Source organism: Filobasidium floriforme, assembly GCF_021052385.1.
Source record: "Filobasidium floriforme strain CBS 6241 chromosome Unknown HD553scaffold_22, whole genome shotgun sequence".
NCBI classification, from domain to species: Eukaryota; Fungi; Basidiomycota; class Tremellomycetes; order Filobasidiales; family Filobasidiaceae; genus Filobasidium; species Filobasidium floriforme.
In genome coordinates this window covers 111373-128257 of record NW_025763643.1, presented here as the reverse complement: position 1 = coordinate 128257, position 16885 = coordinate 111373, and the positions used below count along the sequence as shown (strand labels likewise).

General features: G+C 52.1%; 7 protein-coding genes across 7 annotated transcripts; 4 read left to right on the top strand and 3 right to left on the bottom strand.

The window, feature by feature from the left end:
- Positions 1–202: 202 nt before the first annotated feature.
- Positions 203–817, top strand: HD553DRAFT_345004 (uncharacterized protein; the record flags this gene model as incomplete). Its single annotated transcript, XM_046183054.1, has 3 exons — positions 203–347; positions 413–704; positions 769–817. 3 exons carry the CDS (start codon positions 203–205, stop codon positions 815–817), a joined length of 486 nt encoding a protein of 161 aa, XP_046033831.1.
- Positions 818–1265: 448 nt separating this feature from the next.
- Positions 1266–3564, bottom strand: HD553DRAFT_317354 (galactose mutarotase-like domain-containing protein). Its single transcript, XM_046180749.1, has 8 exons — positions 3395–3564; positions 3172–3327; positions 2628–3050; positions 2372–2461; positions 2008–2225; positions 1846–1913; positions 1618–1758; positions 1266–1544 (listed from the first exon to the last, which is right to left on the bottom strand). Exons 1-8 carry the CDS (start codon positions 3410–3412, stop codon positions 1435–1437), a joined length of 1224 nt encoding a protein of 407 aa, XP_046033830.1. The 5' UTR covers positions 3413–3564; the 3' UTR covers positions 1266–1434.
- A 1227-nt stretch (positions 3565–4791) lies between these two features.
- Positions 4792–7385, top strand: HD553DRAFT_118714 (major facilitator superfamily domain-containing protein). Its single transcript, XM_046176477.1, has 10 exons — positions 4792–5201; positions 5304–5556; positions 5628–5705; positions 5780–6236; positions 6304–6509; positions 6580–6616; positions 6687–6810; positions 6879–6979; positions 7062–7231; positions 7307–7385. Exons 1-10 carry the CDS (start codon positions 4907–4909, stop codon positions 7338–7340), a joined length of 1755 nt encoding a protein of 584 aa, XP_046033829.1. The 5' UTR covers positions 4792–4906; the 3' UTR covers positions 7341–7385.
- Positions 7244–9241, bottom strand: HD553DRAFT_118710 (uncharacterized protein). The gene is made up of 5 exons (XM_046176476.1): positions 8903–9241; positions 8488–8831; positions 8189–8412; positions 7980–8081; positions 7244–7855 (listed from the first exon to the last, which is right to left on the bottom strand). Exons 1-5 carry the CDS (start codon positions 9011–9013, stop codon positions 7494–7496), a joined length of 1143 nt encoding a protein of 380 aa, XP_046033828.1. The 5' UTR covers positions 9014–9241; the 3' UTR covers positions 7244–7493.
- Positions 9242–10993: 1752 nt separating this feature from the next.
- Positions 10994–13354, top strand: HD553DRAFT_118662 (Trimethyllysine dioxygenase). Its single transcript, XM_046176474.1, has 5 exons — positions 10994–11273; positions 11353–11683; positions 11776–12210; positions 12344–12535; positions 12607–13354. The coding sequence occupies exons 1-5, from the start codon at positions 11149–11151 to the stop codon at positions 13213–13215; spliced, it is 1692 nt and encodes a 563-aa protein (XP_046033827.1). The 5' UTR covers positions 10994–11148; the 3' UTR covers positions 13216–13354.
- Position 13355: 1 nt separating this feature from the next.
- HD553DRAFT_118698 (uncharacterized protein) lies at positions 13356–15013 on the top strand. Its single transcript, XM_046176475.1, has 7 exons — positions 13356–13568; positions 13627–14085; positions 14144–14197; positions 14258–14305; positions 14370–14517; positions 14584–14642; positions 14710–15013. Exons 1-7 carry the CDS (start codon positions 13526–13528, stop codon positions 14880–14882), a joined length of 984 nt encoding a protein of 327 aa, XP_046033826.1. The 5' UTR covers positions 13356–13525; the 3' UTR covers positions 14883–15013.
- On the bottom strand, positions 14966–16622 carry HD553DRAFT_118657 (uncharacterized protein). The gene is made up of 4 exons (XM_046176473.1): positions 16076–16622; positions 15744–15960; positions 15464–15641; positions 14966–15365 (listed from the first exon to the last, which is right to left on the bottom strand). Exons 1-4 carry the CDS (start codon positions 16436–16438, stop codon positions 15050–15052), a joined length of 1074 nt encoding a protein of 357 aa, XP_046033825.1. The 5' UTR covers positions 16439–16622; the 3' UTR covers positions 14966–15049.
- Positions 16623–16885: the final 263 nt, after the last annotated feature.

Here is a 16885-nt window from a genome sequence, read left to right as displayed (position 1 = left end):
CGTCTGACCTGAGTGCTTGATTAAGGGCTGAGGTAGGGATATCAACGGCATCCAGACGATGATATACTCTCCTGAGTCGGTCGATGGCCTTTGCCCTCCAGAGCAGGTCGATCATGCAGCAACCAGCGCGCCCGATATGAGGCATTCTGCTTGCGAGCAGAGATGATCGAATCCTACATCCAATTATTTGTGGCATCTGTCCATGTTAGGAGAAAGTTTCCAGCTCCTCCTTTCTTCCGTGTTGCAGGACCATGCCATTGCGCTCTTGCTCGCTTCCAGCGACCCCCATACGGTGTACGACCTCGTCGTCAACACCCAACCTCATGTCATCCAGGTTCACAAGAGCGGTGAGTGGCAATTTGGATGCATCAGGCAAAAGAGGTTTCGCAGGCGCTGACAGCTGACACCGAAGGAATTGTCACGGCGATTCCATACCTGTACCCAAGCGGAACCTTGTTGGAGGATTTACAGCGCCTCAGCAAGGCTCTGTCCAAGAAACTCGCGAAGGTCGACCTCGACGCCCCTCACCCGTCGCCTCGTCACCTTCATGAAGGAAAGCTTGTTTGTGGAGCTTTGCTTCTTGGCCCTGTACTTCTGGACTTTGGTATCACTGGCGGTAGTCAAGGACCTTCAAGGAGACTGGCCTACCTATATCATCAGAAGGGGTGCTATAGAATGTGTGCATGTGGGAATTATTGGTGTCGGTAAGTCATATATATGCTCAATCACCTTGCTTGACTGTAGTTGACCCTTTCTTTCTTGTACTAGGTTGCCTCACAGTCAAGCCGATGGCAAACCGGTGGTCCCTGATGGGTGAATGGGCCTGATTGTTGCAGAAAGGTTGATGAGGCGTGAAGCAACGTTTGTGTTACTAGGACTGCTCAACGTAGCAATCCTGGGGTTGACAAGGTGAACCATTGCAGGTTCCTGCGATCTTGACGAGTTGAACCATTGTATAGGACTCGCCAATGTGAGATCGCGACCATGTACTGCTTACTATCGGAAACAATGGAATTGCTCAGATGATCAATCACAGACGGGTTACCTCTCCAGCGTCTGGGCATGTTCCTTGCTAACCGGCGCCATCCTTGCGACGGAACTGTCCTCCGCTTACATCTTTGTCCCGCGGCTCGATACGCAATACTCCCTTGTTCGTTCCCATTTCTTCTCCAACTTGAGGGAAGAGACAGATATATAAACTCAAGGATGCAGGATATTCAAAAGGATGTCACTCCTCTCATGCGGCGACAATCATACACTGAGAGTGAAAAGAATGATATTTATATTTACTATTCGTACCAATAGCTTGTTCTGACGACACATTCTGCTTGTTATTTTTATCTGTACACGATGTACACGAAACTAAACAATACTCGCTCGATTCCGTCCCGTTTCGGGCTGGTCGATTTCACTTCACATTCGCTGTGTTGCGGATTACTCCGACTTGATGGTCATCCTGACCCAGTTGTTGTAGACCTGTCCCTTCTTAAGGACCGTGTCCCAGCCAAGCTTCTTCAACTCGGGATGCATCCAGGCGTCGTAAACTAAATTGTACCCCCAAAACCTGTTAGCCTCGAAGAGCGCACTACTTGGAAAGGTACACGGAACGTTGCTCACCCGAGTGGAACTCCATGGCGAACGCAGGAGGCACCTTGTACCCATCATCCTGGTTCTCGACGGCCTTGCCACCGTGGATCTTTCGCCTGGAATCCTGCCCGTCGTAACCCCCAGTCCCGGACCAAGCCTGTACACCGGGTTCTATCGAAGTTTATGCCAGAACATCATCCGCGTTAGCATGCGCACGCTCAAGGGCTAAGAAAAGGAAAGCAGGAGGGGAAGACTCACGGTTGGTAGTAAAGTTGAGGCTGATGTTGTTCTTGTCGGAAGAGAGGACAGCGACGATTTCCTTGTCCCTACAATCAACAGCCGGCGCGAACGCAATCTCAAATCAGCCCCCTACTTTCCCTATGCCACGATCAAACTCAATCGCGAATTCCTAATACTGACTTTTCGATATCGGCAAAGACGTCGCTCCCCTCGACACCCCCATCAAGAACCTCCCTCTCCCCACTACCCCTCTCAAAGATCCAATAATCGTCCAACCCACCCTCGGGGAAATCCTGCCCGATCTTCTTGGGGGTGCTAAAGTCCCGGGACTTGGGAGCTGGGACGGTCTTGCCCGTAGGAAGGGCGGTGTCTTCGGCTAGGTCGAGGATGTCTTTGCTCTAGCGTGTCGTAGAGTGTTGTGTCGATGGAGCGTGGCATGACGTGATGCGGAAGGTGGGAAAGTCATGGTCTTGTCAGTTCTGCGAAGCGAAAAACGATTTCGGGCTGAAGGGTGAAAAGAAAGTGGCCAGATGCTTCGGCTCACCTTGAAGTGCAAAGTATGGTTCTTGACATCCCCAACAGGACAAGGTCCGTCTCGACCCATATCGCTGAACTCCAAGTTGAAAGCCCAGTGCTAATCAACCGATGGGATCGTAACGAACAAGAGGAGGAAAAGGATCAGCCTCTCTTGACTCTATGCCTGAAAGCCTCAGGCGAATCGTCCACGACTCCACTTCAAAAAGCTTTCCCCCATTCCAACCAGAATAGAAAAGTCAAATGTCGAACATTCAGAAACTCACGTGCGTCATGTTCAAAGCCGTCATCTCCCCCTCAACCAACTCGGCCCTATAGATAATCTCCACCGCCCCGACCTGCTCTTTGTTTCCTCCTTTGGCTTCTTCGACGACGAAAGCCGTCTGCGTCCGAACCTTGCCCAGATGCCCACCCTCTCCATGAGGACTGACGTACTCCCAAACCCCCGCCTGACCTTGCTCAACAAGCCCTGCTAGGTATTTCCGCTCCGCAGGCGAGAACAAAGCTTCAGAGGGGGAAGAAGAAACGTTGGTGAAAGTTTTTTGGTCCCACCCCGCCGAGGATGGACCGCCGTGCAAGGAAGTACCGGCTCCGCCGTTTTGCTGAGGGGTGAATGATTGGCCGTTGGGCAGGGTTATGGGGGTGTCGGGGAGACGGTTGCAGTACCTGCCTACGATCGAGTGGAGGAACTGGGTCATGATAAAGCAGAATATGGTTATGAGAGGGAAATTCAAAGGTAGACCGTAGGCAAGATCAGTTATTCACTTCTTTGTCAAATGGAGAGAATACCGCTTCGTGACCCGGACTCACTCGTCGATCCTTGACCTGATCTTTCGGGTCTTCAGGTCCGATGATGATCTCCTGTTTCTTCCCGTTCTTGTCGTTGAAGCTGATGGAGAATACGTGGAGACCCTTCTCGATGACTTGGACGGAGAGGTCGCTCTGACCGGCTTTGAGGGTGACGACCTGATCGCATCCTCCGTCAGTCTTCGCCGTTTCGAAACCATACGCCCGGAGGAGAGTTACTACTCACGTTACCGAATGACGACATGATGTTAGCTATGAGATCGATGTTCGTTTTATTTGAATGGGGTAAACCTGGATTGTAAGACTGTGTGTTGTTGATCCATTTGTCAAAGACATCCCTCGAGCCTATATGATCTCCCTCCTACGACCTCGTCGTCCTCGTCATTTCGCCGACCAATTCACCGAAATTCAACCGAACAGCACCAGCGTGGGGCAGGGGGGGGGAGGCGGGGAAATCCTCCGAAACAGGGCCCCCCGAGCTGCTGAGATCACATGAAACATCATCCAAGCGATCATCATTTCCCAAGCGATCAAATATCGTCTTCTAGCTTCTTCTAGCTTCTAGCTTCTAAGCGATCAAAAAGGCGTCGTCGCAATCGAGGTGGATCGTGTTTCAGCCTACGATGGACGTCGATACAAGCGCTTTGCCTTTGATGAAGTTGGGACAACCATACACACGGGGCCGACCGCCGAACGGCCGCGAGCAGCATCATCCCTTTTGACCCACTCTGACATCCTATCCAGATCGTTGCCGAAATGATCATACATGCAGAGATATCATGACTGAGTATGGTCGATAACAAGTGAAAGATCAAACGAGCAATATTGCGACTCACCAACTGCTCCGACGCGTCGATCGGCTTGACAGAACCTGGCCGTCTTGAGCTGCTTCAGCCGTATCGCCGTCTTGTTGTTCCCGATGTTTCCAAGTAACAATAACAATAAAATACTATCAATGTCGGAATGCAGGTCCATACAGCAATTCCGGCGAAAGTCCTGAGTATCCCAATTAAATTGCCCACGAGGCCAAACTGAATTTGCCAAACATCGCCGCATGTCCGCCTCCTTGTAAGAAACCCCCAGTTTAACAGTTTATCAGTGATCCCTTTGATTGCGATCCGACCCCGAAAAAGCCGATCTCCTGCTTACCGCCGGTCCGGCTTCATCCTCTCCTCGAGAACCACGAGCTTGCGCCTTCGGGTCGGACCGGCCCTGTTGCGGTAAACGAGTACAGTTGCACACAAGTACAGGGTCCAGTATCTGATAAAAGAAAAAGGCCGCGCTGGGCTTGGGCTTGGCAGCGGGATCAGATGAGAACAGATCAAGAAATTTCGGCTACAAAGTTGTGCGTTCCATGCTGGATACTGCAGTAGATCGTGCTAGCTTATTAGGCCTTGGGCGTAGAACATTGTGGTCTGGCGGCCATGTTCAATGATTGGGACCGATATCGCTTGAAGCTAGCAGCTCAGACGAGTGAAGAAGGTCTGGCGCCGATCGGGTGTCGTTAGATATAGGGTTACAGTAGTTGCTTCGCGGACGACTTTGAAAAGGTCAGTGTCGGTGTAGGGAGGGGCATCTGTTCTTCCTCGTGCCCATCGGGTTTAATGGGGTAGTGGGGTATATATGATAAGCTTAGATTTCTTGGGAAGTTGGATCTAGCTGTTCTTCGGCTGTTTGGATCTTCTGAACGTGATTACTACGGTAGCACAGCGATAGTTCAAGGAGCTTCAACGGTACCATGTCTCTTCAAGCTCGAAGCTCGGTCCGGAACATCTCCACTCGTTCTTCCGGTTCGGAACATGACGAGCTGAACGAAGACCTCAAAAGCACTCTCAATCCGGATCTGGAAAAGACCGATGGGATCACCGCAGTCGGATTGAACTTGGCTTACGAAAAAGGTCCCACTGCGGGAAAGAATCGCATCGTAGGGGAAGAGGGAGAAGAGGAGTTCGACCCGTATGTAACAGCCGGAGGAGTGGACAGGCCTTGGAAGTACAAGGGTCCGGCTTTGGCGTGTATCATCTTCCTCACCCGTAAGTCAGGCCGTACTGGCGTTTCCCTTGCTTTCCGCCGATTCATAGCTGAGCTCTCCAACTACAAATTCTCTCGATACTGTATCGCACACGGAACCTTAGTCGGCAGCAACTTTGCCCAATCATCCCTCTCCCCGCTGAAGAGCACCATCCGTAAACAAATCCCTGGGGTCAACAACGCTCGGTACGGGACGATCGCTTCGGCAGACGCTTTGATCAACGGGGTCTTGCCCATCTTGACGGGCATCGTCATCGATTATTACGGACCGAGCGGAGCGAGCTTGGTCGCTTCAACGTGCATCTTGGTAGGATGCGTCGTCAGGGCCATCGGAGGGTCGACGGGGAGTTTTTCTACGTGGGCGTCCGAGATCTATCGATACGGCAAACAATCGCAAGGCTGACATGTAGACTTTCCCGGACCGGCAGGATCTTGGGAGGACAGATCATCTTTGGATTGGGATCGACGACGATCGAGACGTGTCAGAGCAAGTTGTACACGCACTGGTCAGTCTACCCCGATCAGAGCGCACCAATCTGACATAAAAGGAGACTGATGGAGACGATGCCGTTACTTATAGGGGCAGAGGGACTGTCAAGGGCGGTCCCGGTATCCTCGGGTTCATCTACGGGCTCGATATCGCTATGGGTCGGGTGTTCAACCTCGCCGGTCGACTGTCTTCCATCCCGATCGCAGAGGGAACGGGGAAATGGTTCTGGACATTCTGGGTCGGAGCGATCCTCGCTGGCGTGACCTTGCTTCTGAACATCGCCTATGTCGTGTACGAGCGCACGTTGCCCGAGGAGCAGAGGGTCATGACCGGTCGCAAGGTCGCCATCATGTTGCAAGAACGAGCAAGACGAGAAGGGATGGACGGCAAAGACGCGAAGAGGGATGTCATGAGCCCGTTCAACAGTATCTACTGGAAGACGGTCGTCGCAAGCCTGTTTGCTATCCCCGCAGCGTTCTGGCTTGTCACGATATCTCAATTGCTGCAAGCCGGAACTGTAGGCGCCTACAACTCGAACTTGGCCGAGGTAAGCGTCGTTTTGGCTGTGCACCACGCAACCCCAGCTAATTCTTTGATTGGACTTTGACATTTAGGTTGTAGAAGTCACCCGCGGGACCACAAAGCTCACCGCCGGGTACACCTCCTCACTGTCTCAGGTCATTCCTATCGTTTTGACCCCGATCATAGGGCTCGGATTCGATCGATTCGGCAGGCGGATGCACGTCGTCACTTTCACAGCTTCGTTATGGGTTCTTGTCTTTGCGCTGCTAGCATACTCGAGCGTACATCCCATGGTTCCGTGAGTGTTGCGTCGAGCGGATGATCTGAAATATTTCTGAAACATCGTTTGTTATCGACTCGATTGACAGAGTCATTTTCGGTTCGGTGGCGTTGGCGAGCAATGCTGTAAGTCGCCTGAATTGAGGACGTTCATCTTTCCACAATTTACTGATGTCACACACTCGCATACACATAGATTCCCTTTATCGCTTCGATCCCTCTTCTTGTCCCCTCTCAAGCATGTATCGGTACCGCGTTTGGAGTATGGAAAGCCTTCAACTCAGCGGGGTCCACTATCCTTGATGTTGCTGCCGGAGCCAGTGAGTGACAGATACACCATATCTCGCCGAGCTGTTCATCAAAAACTTCCCGTTTTCGTCTTCGACAGTCCAGGACAAGACTCCGACCGGTCCGAATCAATATAACAACGTCTTTTACCTCTTGATCGCGCTCAAGGCGGTAGATGTGCTATATGGCTTAACCTACAACGTGAGCCTTTCAGCCGACTCTAGCTCGACCGAACGACCTGAATGAACGCTGAATACATTGAAACACGAACTTGCTCGGACAGATCCTGGACAAGCGCTACTTTGGTGGAGTCCTGAAAGCCAACGAAAAGACGCGCCTCGAACAGGAACAGCTCGAGTCGCCCGAACAACGACAATCCGGTCTCCGGGCTGCTAAGCGATCATGGACCATTTCCGGACTGGTCATCGCGGCGGCGCTCATTACGACTGCTTAGTAGGTTGATTTTCCGACTGTGATCAATCATGTGTATTTACTGATCAATCGCTTTATTCGGGTCCATTCGTAAAGCGTTATTTACATCGTGTATTCCATCGGAACTTGATGAGGAACTGGGTTTAGCTTCACGTGCCTGTCAGGTATAGGCCAAAAACCAATTGTACTATACAGTAGCATAGCAGATTTAGAACACCCTTATAGATAGCCCATGCATAGAACTCGACACAAGGGAGAACAGCTGGCTTTCGTGGCTACAGCCTTACTCGTCGAACATCTCGGGCAGAAGCCAATCCGCCGCCCAGCCCTGATCGAGCACTGTCCCCGGTTTAAACTTCCTCCCTGCCCTGTCTTCGCTACGGAAAGCGAATGCTGAGCCGAGGATATCGATCTCGATCCGTGGTACTCGGGCCAAGGAGGCCTCGAAAGCTTGGTGTTTTGACGTCGGGGCGGGCGTGTTTGATGGGGTCTCGGAGAGGAAGGCGAGAGGGTCGGAAGGATCGATAGGGTCGAGCGGAGGGGGAGGTTGAGCTTCTTCCTGCTTCGCGTTGGGTGCGTGAGGGAGTGTGTGGAAGGCATAGGCGGGAAAGGATAGGAGGAAGAGGGTGTTGCCTTTCGGTAAGACTGAATCGAGACAAAGCGATAACCGCACAATTGAAAATCGAAATTCGATGTCAGCCAGTGGATCAGGCAAATTTTGCATTTCCTCATCGGCCAGTGCATCGGCTTGATGAGAATTTTGACTCACCTCGGACGACCCCATCCTTAGCGACAACCTTGAAAGTCCCAGCTGTCTCTTGGACGACCAACCCTTCCAACCCTTGCAACGCCTTGTTTTTTGAGCGTTTCACTACAGAGAGGGCGTCCGGTGCCGTGCAGGCGATTCGCCAATGTAATCATCAGTATCAGCTTGTGTGGGTACCTCTTTCGACGGATACACCCGACCAGCCGACTCACCTCGCAGAAGGGCACCCGTCATATCGGACTTCACGATGCGAGCGCTGATCAACTCACACCCTAATCCATTGGGAAGCCGGGAAGAGGGAAGAGGTGTAAGACCTGAATTACTTGTTGATGGTGCATTGTGTTGAGGCTGAGGAGCTTCTTGGTAAGGAGGGAGACATAGGAGCTCAGATAGATATGATAGGTAGAGGTAGTGAAGCGGGAGGAGGAGGTTGTAGCTGTGGTTTTCCATATACATTGATCAGTACTTGGAGACCTCCCCGTCGATGTCCCGTACATCAAGATAGACTCACGAAATTTTCACCCCAGCTTCCAGGTTCCATGCCTTTCGACTCTCTTTCCGATTACCCAACCCCGCTCGTTTCCGTTTCACCCCCCTCTCATCATCCTTGTCGAACCTCTCCACCTCTTCTTTCGTAGCCAAAGCTCTTCGCTTCTTGCCCTTGTTCACGGCATGCTGTTTCCTCTCGGCTTCCTGGGCAGAGGGGCCGGAAAGAGGTGGGTCTTGGAGGATGAGGGACTTGTTGGCGAGACGGCCGTTATAGTGTTGAGGCTTGATCTTCAGGAGAGAACAGCTGGCAGGGGAAGGGAGGTCTGGCGGGAACGGGTTGGCAGCTGAGAACTCTAGTAGAGGTTTCTATCAACGAACGTTGATACTCCCAGGTCAGATGGATCGTTTGGCCTGCTGCTTTGGATTGCTGAGCTCACCTTGAAGGAACCTGGCAAGGATCGGTAGGGGTCCAGCTCCTGATGTGCGTTGACCTCGCCCTGCGAAGGGGCGAAGGTGCTACCCTTCATGCTCTTCTTGCCGGACGACATCCCGGATGACAGAGGAGTTGAGGACGATCCGGCGGTTCAGCTCTGAATCGAAAAGCGATCGCTTGAATCGATTGGGAGTTGGGAATCGAGTAGGACTTTAGGAAGTTTATGGCGCTATGGCTGTATAGTCCTTCTTTGTTGAATGACAGCGATATATCGATGGTTGAATGATGCGGTGCTCCCGGTAACAGCACAACTATAACGGCTATACAGAGACCCTATGATCTTATGATGACAAGTAGTGTCTTTCGAATCTTCTCACTCTGACCCTCTCTGAAGTTCTGGGCGTATACACTTCTTTTCAATGCATCGGCACTCTATACAATTTACGGTTCAACAACTAGCAAACTAGCCCTACTCGTGTAACATACCCACAACGTCAGTGGGGACCAGCAAGTCAACACAACAAAAAGTAACGTGCCCGAACATGATTCATGATGTTTCCGTGACCAAGGCTCACATGTTTATTCCGTGTGCAGGCGGCAGCGAGATATATTTTTGAAGAAAGACTTTGCTACGGTAAGCCCCTTGTCTTCTCAGTGCAATTACCAATGGCCTACGAAAAGATGTCTCAGGCAAGGCATCTCCGATCGGGGTGGGGGACAACCAGGTGTTGGTCCAGCTTGCCTCTTCCATGGAGCGCCGAGGCTCAAGTTCATCTCCTCCGCCCATGTCCAAAAATATACGGGTTCATGCTCTACAAAGTGGTCAAGCTGTCTCGAGCCGTCTGCTTACCCTCGCCTCCTGAATCTGCGGCCCAATTTCTTGCCCCAGTAGCAACTTGCGATAGAACCCCCGTTGTCGTCAAGGACGACCATGCAGTTACGCCAAATTCTGTCAAACAAATGATCACGAGTCCTCGGTGTCCAAGTATTGCCGGATTCCATCGGACATAAATTGGCTGGCCAGAGCGCCATGACGACTACTGGCACCCAGCATGGGGGCAGGGAAAGGTGCGGTCTTGAGGGGGTCGTCATCTGGAATGTCCTGCGGAACTTTGTTGTCCAACCAGTGGTCCTGGGGCGCTGGCTCTCTCCTTGGCCTCAAGGCACCAGACAATTACACCCACCCAAAAATTCGTTGGCCGCAATGACGTCCCAGTCTGTATATGTGTCGTAAAGGAGAAAATCTGTCGCCAACGACAACATCACGGTCTGTATATGTGTTGTAGAAGAGGGGACTACGCAGGAAAAATACTTCGGGAGCGTGCCAACAGCAATAACAGCTCGTCAGGGGAATCCCATTTGAGTCGAGAACTGCCCATTTGAGTCGAGAACTTGAGATGAGTGTTGCAGTTCCGCAGCATTCTTGAGGCCAGTGTATTGTTCGTGTTATGTTTAATGCAATTTGTACACCGGTTGGGTCCCCTCATGATGACGAGAGGAAGGTCCTTGCGAAGTCGGGTCAAGAAGTATTTTTTGGCTTTGGAGATGGTTTCGGATCGCATGGTGGAGTAGAGTGGAGTGGTAATGTTATTGTGAGTAAGCGAGGGGATCTCGGTACGGGAGGAGTGGTGACCCTTAAAATCCAACCATCTCGACCATTCCTCACTCACCGTCCCCCATTCTTTTGCAGGCTTTGCTTCAATGACCATGCACAACCTCCAAATGTCAAACAGAGCTGATGACATGTACGTCAAAACCAGATCTGGTTTGTCATGGTCAACGGTAATGAGAGTTGACGTTTGTTGAGATCTCTTTTAGAAACGGGGAGAGATTGCTCCCACGTCACAGTGCTCTGCAATTTTTGGTTCAAATCAATTGATCCTCCATTGGATAAAGGGCTTGTGATGAAGTAACCAAGTACCGCCAAAGCGATCTTGGCTATTCGCAGACCTTGACTTTTTGTTGCAACTCGAGCGATCGGTTTCGTCGAAGAGCACGTAGGGCCTTGTAGACCCCTCGAGAATCATGTGGAATGCAAGTATAGATGGTTGTCGCCAGGAGTTGTGATATTGCCCAGATGATCAGGACTGGCACATGCATGTTCGCGTTCGCTCTCGGCCGGCGATGACGTCGCAAGGTAGGTCAGCGTGATGAGCATATGTGAACATCAACTCGCATCTCTAGATCTGTACTTTGCAGACTAGATGTCCTGACATACAGTCCCAAGCCTGATATAATTCATTCCTCACCATGTCATCACTCGGCTTGGCTTGTTGCGCTCAGAGAACGGCCAGACTCGCTCGTTCAAGAGTCGGCAAGATTGTCGCGAAGCAAGAGGCATGTCGACGTCCTGCTTCCTGGACATCTGGCCATCGGTATGTCAGGGTTGAATGCTCATGCTCGGTATCCCTGTATCCGTTACATGCTGATTGCTGATCGTGCTCGTGAAATCAGGTTGCTGTCTAGTTCGAGCAGCTGGAGGCAACAGGACAAAGCTGCTTCATCTTCACTAGCCACCCTCATCGCATCCAACCCCAACGGGAGCCCTCCCACCGCTCCTGCCACTCAGTCCACCTCTTCAGCTCCGGTAGCCACCAGTCCCTCGTCTTCAACCCAGATTCAGACGTTTCCTCGGGCATCCCATGACGAACAAGCTCGCAAGATCGTCATCGAGTGGAACGATGGAGAAGTCTCCCGGTTCCACAATACCTGGTTGTTCGATCATTGTCGGTGCGATAGTTGTTTCCATCCGATCACCAAACAACGTCGGAAAGGTCTTCTCGAGGTGAGTCTCGACTTGGCACTTGTCCTGGAAAGCTCAAGAGGACATTCAGTTACTGATTCGTGCAATCGGCCTAAACCTTTTCCGGATGAAAGGTGCCGGAAGATATCCAACCCACCTCGGTCGAACCTTCCCCAGCTGGCCTCTCCATCACATGGTCCACCCCCAACCCTGAACCTCATATATCGTTCTTCCCCTGGTCCGTCCTTCACAAGACCTCTTACCACCCCATCCTCACTTCGTTGGAAGGGTTCACTTCCCTTAAACGGAGCAACAACTCGGCTACATACGATGAAACCGACTCACACTCTCACGCTCATACTCATGGTTATAACCATGTTCATGTGGAGATGACGGGGACGATCAAGGATTCTGAGCGGATATTGTGGAATGCGTCGATCGCCAAGTCGCCGCCTACGGTGACTTATGCGAGTTTGATGGGGGATGAGAAGAGTTCGACGCAGGATAAGGATAAGGATAAGGAGGAAGAGGGGAGGGAGAGAGGGATGAAGAGGTTGTTAGAGAAGGTCGTAAGTACAGGTCGATGACTGCTTCTCTTACCGCTGCGTCTTGCGCGGTCCTCTGCGTCTTACGTTGCGTCGAAGAAGTCGATCTCAAGCTGATCTTGTACTCACCGTTTCACTTGCTTTAACCTCTTTATAGCACGATTTTGGGTTCTGTTTCATTACCTCTGTCCCTGCCACACCTGAAGAGACGGAAAAGGTCATCAGGAAGATCGGACCCATCAGAGAGACGCATTACGGTGGATTCTGGGACTTCACGGCTGACCTCAAGATGGGCGATATGGCTTACACAAACGAGGGTTTGCCTGCGCACACGGATAATACTTATTTCGTGAGTCGGGTCCCAGTGGCGAGTTCAGGTTTTGAAGAGGCTGTGCTGAGCAAATTATACGAAACTTGCAGACCGACCCGTCGGGACTACAGATCTTCCACATGTTGTCACATCCTCCACCTGGGCATGGAGGAGCATCTCTCCTGGTCGATTCGTTCTACACTGCCTCTATCCTCGCTCAACTCCATCCTTCCGCCTATACCACACTCAGTAGTACACCCGTACCGACACACGCTTCGGGAAGCAAGGGACACCTTCTTAAACCCCATGCGGTTCCTGTCTTCCAGCACGACAAGATCTCAGGCGAGCTCGTACAAGTCCGGTGGAACAACGAAGATCGAGGAATTCTAGGTGGTCAGAACACGGGATTCCAAACCGAACAGATCGAAGCTTGGTACGACGCCGCACGCAAGTGGGAAGAAGCCGTCCGTTCGTCCGATAGCGAGTATTGGGTGCAGTTGAAACCGGGGATGATGGTCGTCATCGACAATTGGAGGGTTATGCACGGTCGAAGTGGGTTCAGCGGGGAGAGGAGGATGTGTGGAGCATATGTTGGGAGGGACGAGTGGAGGAGCCGGTTGGAGGTCTTGAGGCGGAGGTTCGAGAGCGACAAAGGGAGCAAGCAGGGTGATGTTCCGGGCCAGGCGGAAGAGGTGGAGAAATGGCAAGATGGGTGGTGAATTATGGATAATCGCGATTACGACCTTGAATCACGGTCTGTACTTTCCCGAGTTTGTATCAGGCACATTACGATTATGCATCACGTTGACTACCCCCTTTAGCCCGATGGTTCGGTCTTACCCCGCGGTCCCCTTAACATTTCCCCCTGGACATAAGGACGCGAAGTCCCTTTGTGATGTTCTGTGCCGGAAAGGTATATGATCTCCCAGGTCCGGCTTGCATACCGTTGGTCACCTCGATACCGGCGATAGGCGAATTGCAGTGGCTCATCACCTCTTGTAGCAAGCCAAATCTCAACCAGACACCGCAATGCCGATCACCTCCAGACAGCTCCTGTCCTTCTGCAAGGAAGGTGAGTACAGGTCGAACGGAGTTAGATAACGACCACAGCTCATAACATTGCGCTCCAGTCAAGGAGAAGAGAGCCGAGGCTAATGCGCCTCCTCCTCCGGAAATGCCCGGGGCCCTCAAATTTGGGCCCCTAGAACAAGCTCTCATGGTGTTGATCATCATCGGGATGGTCAGCGATCCAGCGGCAACGGGGGTTCCTTCGCTTCTCACACCGGGAGTCACCATGCTCCTAATCATCGCCTACGGAGGGTACCGCTTACTGGAGTGGCAAAAAGAGGCGGAAAAGCGTGCGCGCGAACAACCCGAGAAACCGACAGAAAGCAAGTCTGCCTCGTCTTTGGCTCGAGAGAAGGAAAAGGCAGCCAAAGAGAGGGAGACGCCGAAAGCGAACGGGACGCAAATCACCACCAAGGCGGACCTGCTTAAGGAGCAAGATCGTTTGAAGGACAAGTCGAGCAAGACCTCAAAAGATGTGAGGGCTGCTACGAAGAAGACACAGTATTTCTTGACGATGAATGGTCAGTGCGAGGTCTGCATCACGAGCGCGACTTCAAGCTGAAACCAATTTTATGTCAGGACCCGGACGACCTGCACTGGTACCGTTTCCGCGGGGTTTCAAAGCAGCCGACGGTGGGTCAAGCGAGTCGCAGGGCGAAAGAACACGCTTTTCTGACCCAAATATCTACGTAGATTCGCCGGACGGAACATTGTGGTGGAACAACGTGGACAACCTGGACAGTAAGTCGAACCGTCGTAGATTCTCTCGACCATTTACTGATCTTCTTTCGTCTTGCCATCCCAGTCAAGGACATGATGGTACCCCAAGGCCCACCTGCCAAGTCGTCTCGGGAAGAGCGAAAAGAAAAGGAAGCATCCAAGCACGTCCAGCCGCCGGGAACCTTGTCTGCCGAAGAAATTAGAGCGCGTGCTCCTATGGAACAGGAAATGGAGTGAGTGGCAGAGTAGCTGCGTTCGAGATCGGCGCCTTTTGACTGATGTTGCGATCGGTCGGGTAGACGCTACGAAAAGGTCATGGTAATCATGCAATGTATCCTGGCTCTACTTCTCTGCTTTAGTGAGCCCAATCCCGTTGCTTCTCCCTCTCTTCGATGAGTCTGACGACGTCAGCGTTCCCACCACAGTCGATCAACGCCTCGGACTAGGTCTCTTAGCCTTGTTCCTCTTTTTCCATTTCCGGAGCGAAAAGGAGAAGGAGAAGTTCAGGCAACGTAATATTGCCGCCCTGCCACCTGGTACTAAAAACCCTTACGACGAGGGTCCGGGTTCGTACGAAGGGGGCGCCAGTTTCGAGTAAGCGTAACCGGCGATGCATCAAAGTCGAGGTTGAAGCGGTTCGCAGTGGAGTGGTCGTTGGCAAAGCATTCCTTGCATGGATATTTAGCAGATCTACAACGCTCGATCGAAACCTATCTCTATATGTGTGTATGTATAACGTTCATCGTAACAGACAGACTATCTTTCCTAAATGATCATGACCATAGCGACCAATCCTACTACCGCTCCTACCATAACCCTGACATCCCCTCCAATTTTTCCCGTCGTAACAGCAGCGTTCTTCAACTTATACCCCTCCCCGTCCCCCTGAGCAGGCTCAGCCGCCCCAAAGACCTGCATGTCCTTGAAGTACAGGCTCTGTTCGGTGGGCGTGGCGTAGGTCGCAGCGTCGTCACCGCCGAAGAAGGTGCTAAAGTAGATCCCGCCTGCCGAGGAGATTGAGTCGGAGGTACGGAGGACGAGGTTGGAGAAGGTTGTCGCTCTGACGCCGTTGTAGTATACTCTATATAGAGGGAGGAGCAAGACAACAGGCGAGTGTGAGTGAATGTTGTTTGTGGGAAAAAAAGCTAACCCTCGGTCAACTCGCTGGTTGTCACTCACTCGACAACACCATTGGCCTTGTCCACCGGGTTGTTCAACCGGACGTGCAAGGCGATATCGTTCCAAGCTCCTCGTTGGAAAGTGAACGAACCTCGACCGAGTGAGGTTCCGTAGTCCGAGTTACAGATGACACCGGTCTGAGAGCAAAGGGAGTCGGTTATCGGGATGTAGGCGTAGACTACGGGGTCGAGGACATGGGAACGAAGTAAGAGAAAATGCATGAAAAGGAGTCAGAACTAGTAAAGGGATGGTCATGAAGAAGAAGGAAACGAGAACTCACCCTCCCCAACACCTCCGTCCCGCCACATCAACCTAGCAGAGAAACACTTCTTCCCATCCGTCTGATCACCTCCCGAACAGTCGTTCACAGAAGGACCTCCTCGTAAGCCGGGGAGTTTACCGGCTTTGACAAAGTTGAAGTCGGAGGGGATGTAAAGAGAGTAGGTTAGGAGGGCGGAGGGGGCGGTGGGCGTTGAAGAGCTGTTGAGGGGTTGGGACTGTGAGAGCGGTAGAGGGTATGGGGAGTCAGATGGTCATTGCAGGGTTCCGAACGAGAGGACCCGTAGTTATACAGATAGACAATAGGAATCGGGCAACGGGAACTCGACTCACGTAGAACTGGGTTCCTCCTGTCGCATGACTATAACTCCCCTCGGGATAATCCACCCTCAAGACGAGATCTTCATCCGAAGCAGATGTATCGGGATCTTGCACGAACTGCAAGTCCGGCTGTCCCCACTGAATCCTCTCGTTATACAAGTCCCACTCCCGTCTTATGTATTTTGCCGTGGCGTTGTTCGAAGTGTTCGCATACGTGCTGACGGCGGAGGTGTCGGGAAAGGGGAGGGAAGAGGCAGGTTGGCTGAATTCTAAGGAGGTGGCGAGGGTCGAAGGGGAATAGCTGGAAGTGTTTTGCGCAGTCGTCAATCGTAAGGAGATGCATGTCGCGGTGGCGAGTAGGAGGGAAGAGTACATCCTGGGCAACAGATGATGGATCGATGGTCGGTTATTATGGATTATGAGCCGTATACGGTGGTGTAGCGATGGAAGGTGGTATCTATATCATTCAAGGAGAAGTATAGCTGCAGATGTACGGCTCGATGAAAACACTGCCGGTCCCATCGGCCAGAAGAAGCAAGAGACACCGAGAAACCGAGGATACATCATCGGGACTTGTCCATACCCAGACCAGCAAGGCAACGACATTCGACCTAGAGGATACTGCTTCGGACACCACTGATACGGACGACCTGACCTGGCACAGCCAGGTTTACGAGCTTACGAGCGAGCACGAAGTCGTTATACGTTGTTACGATCCCGATGTTGTTGACATCGCTCGGCCCCTATCTTCGGATTCGATCCCGTGTCGCAGCACAGCCATGTTCGACCTGGATATAGCTACAACGTACAGCTCGAGGGTCT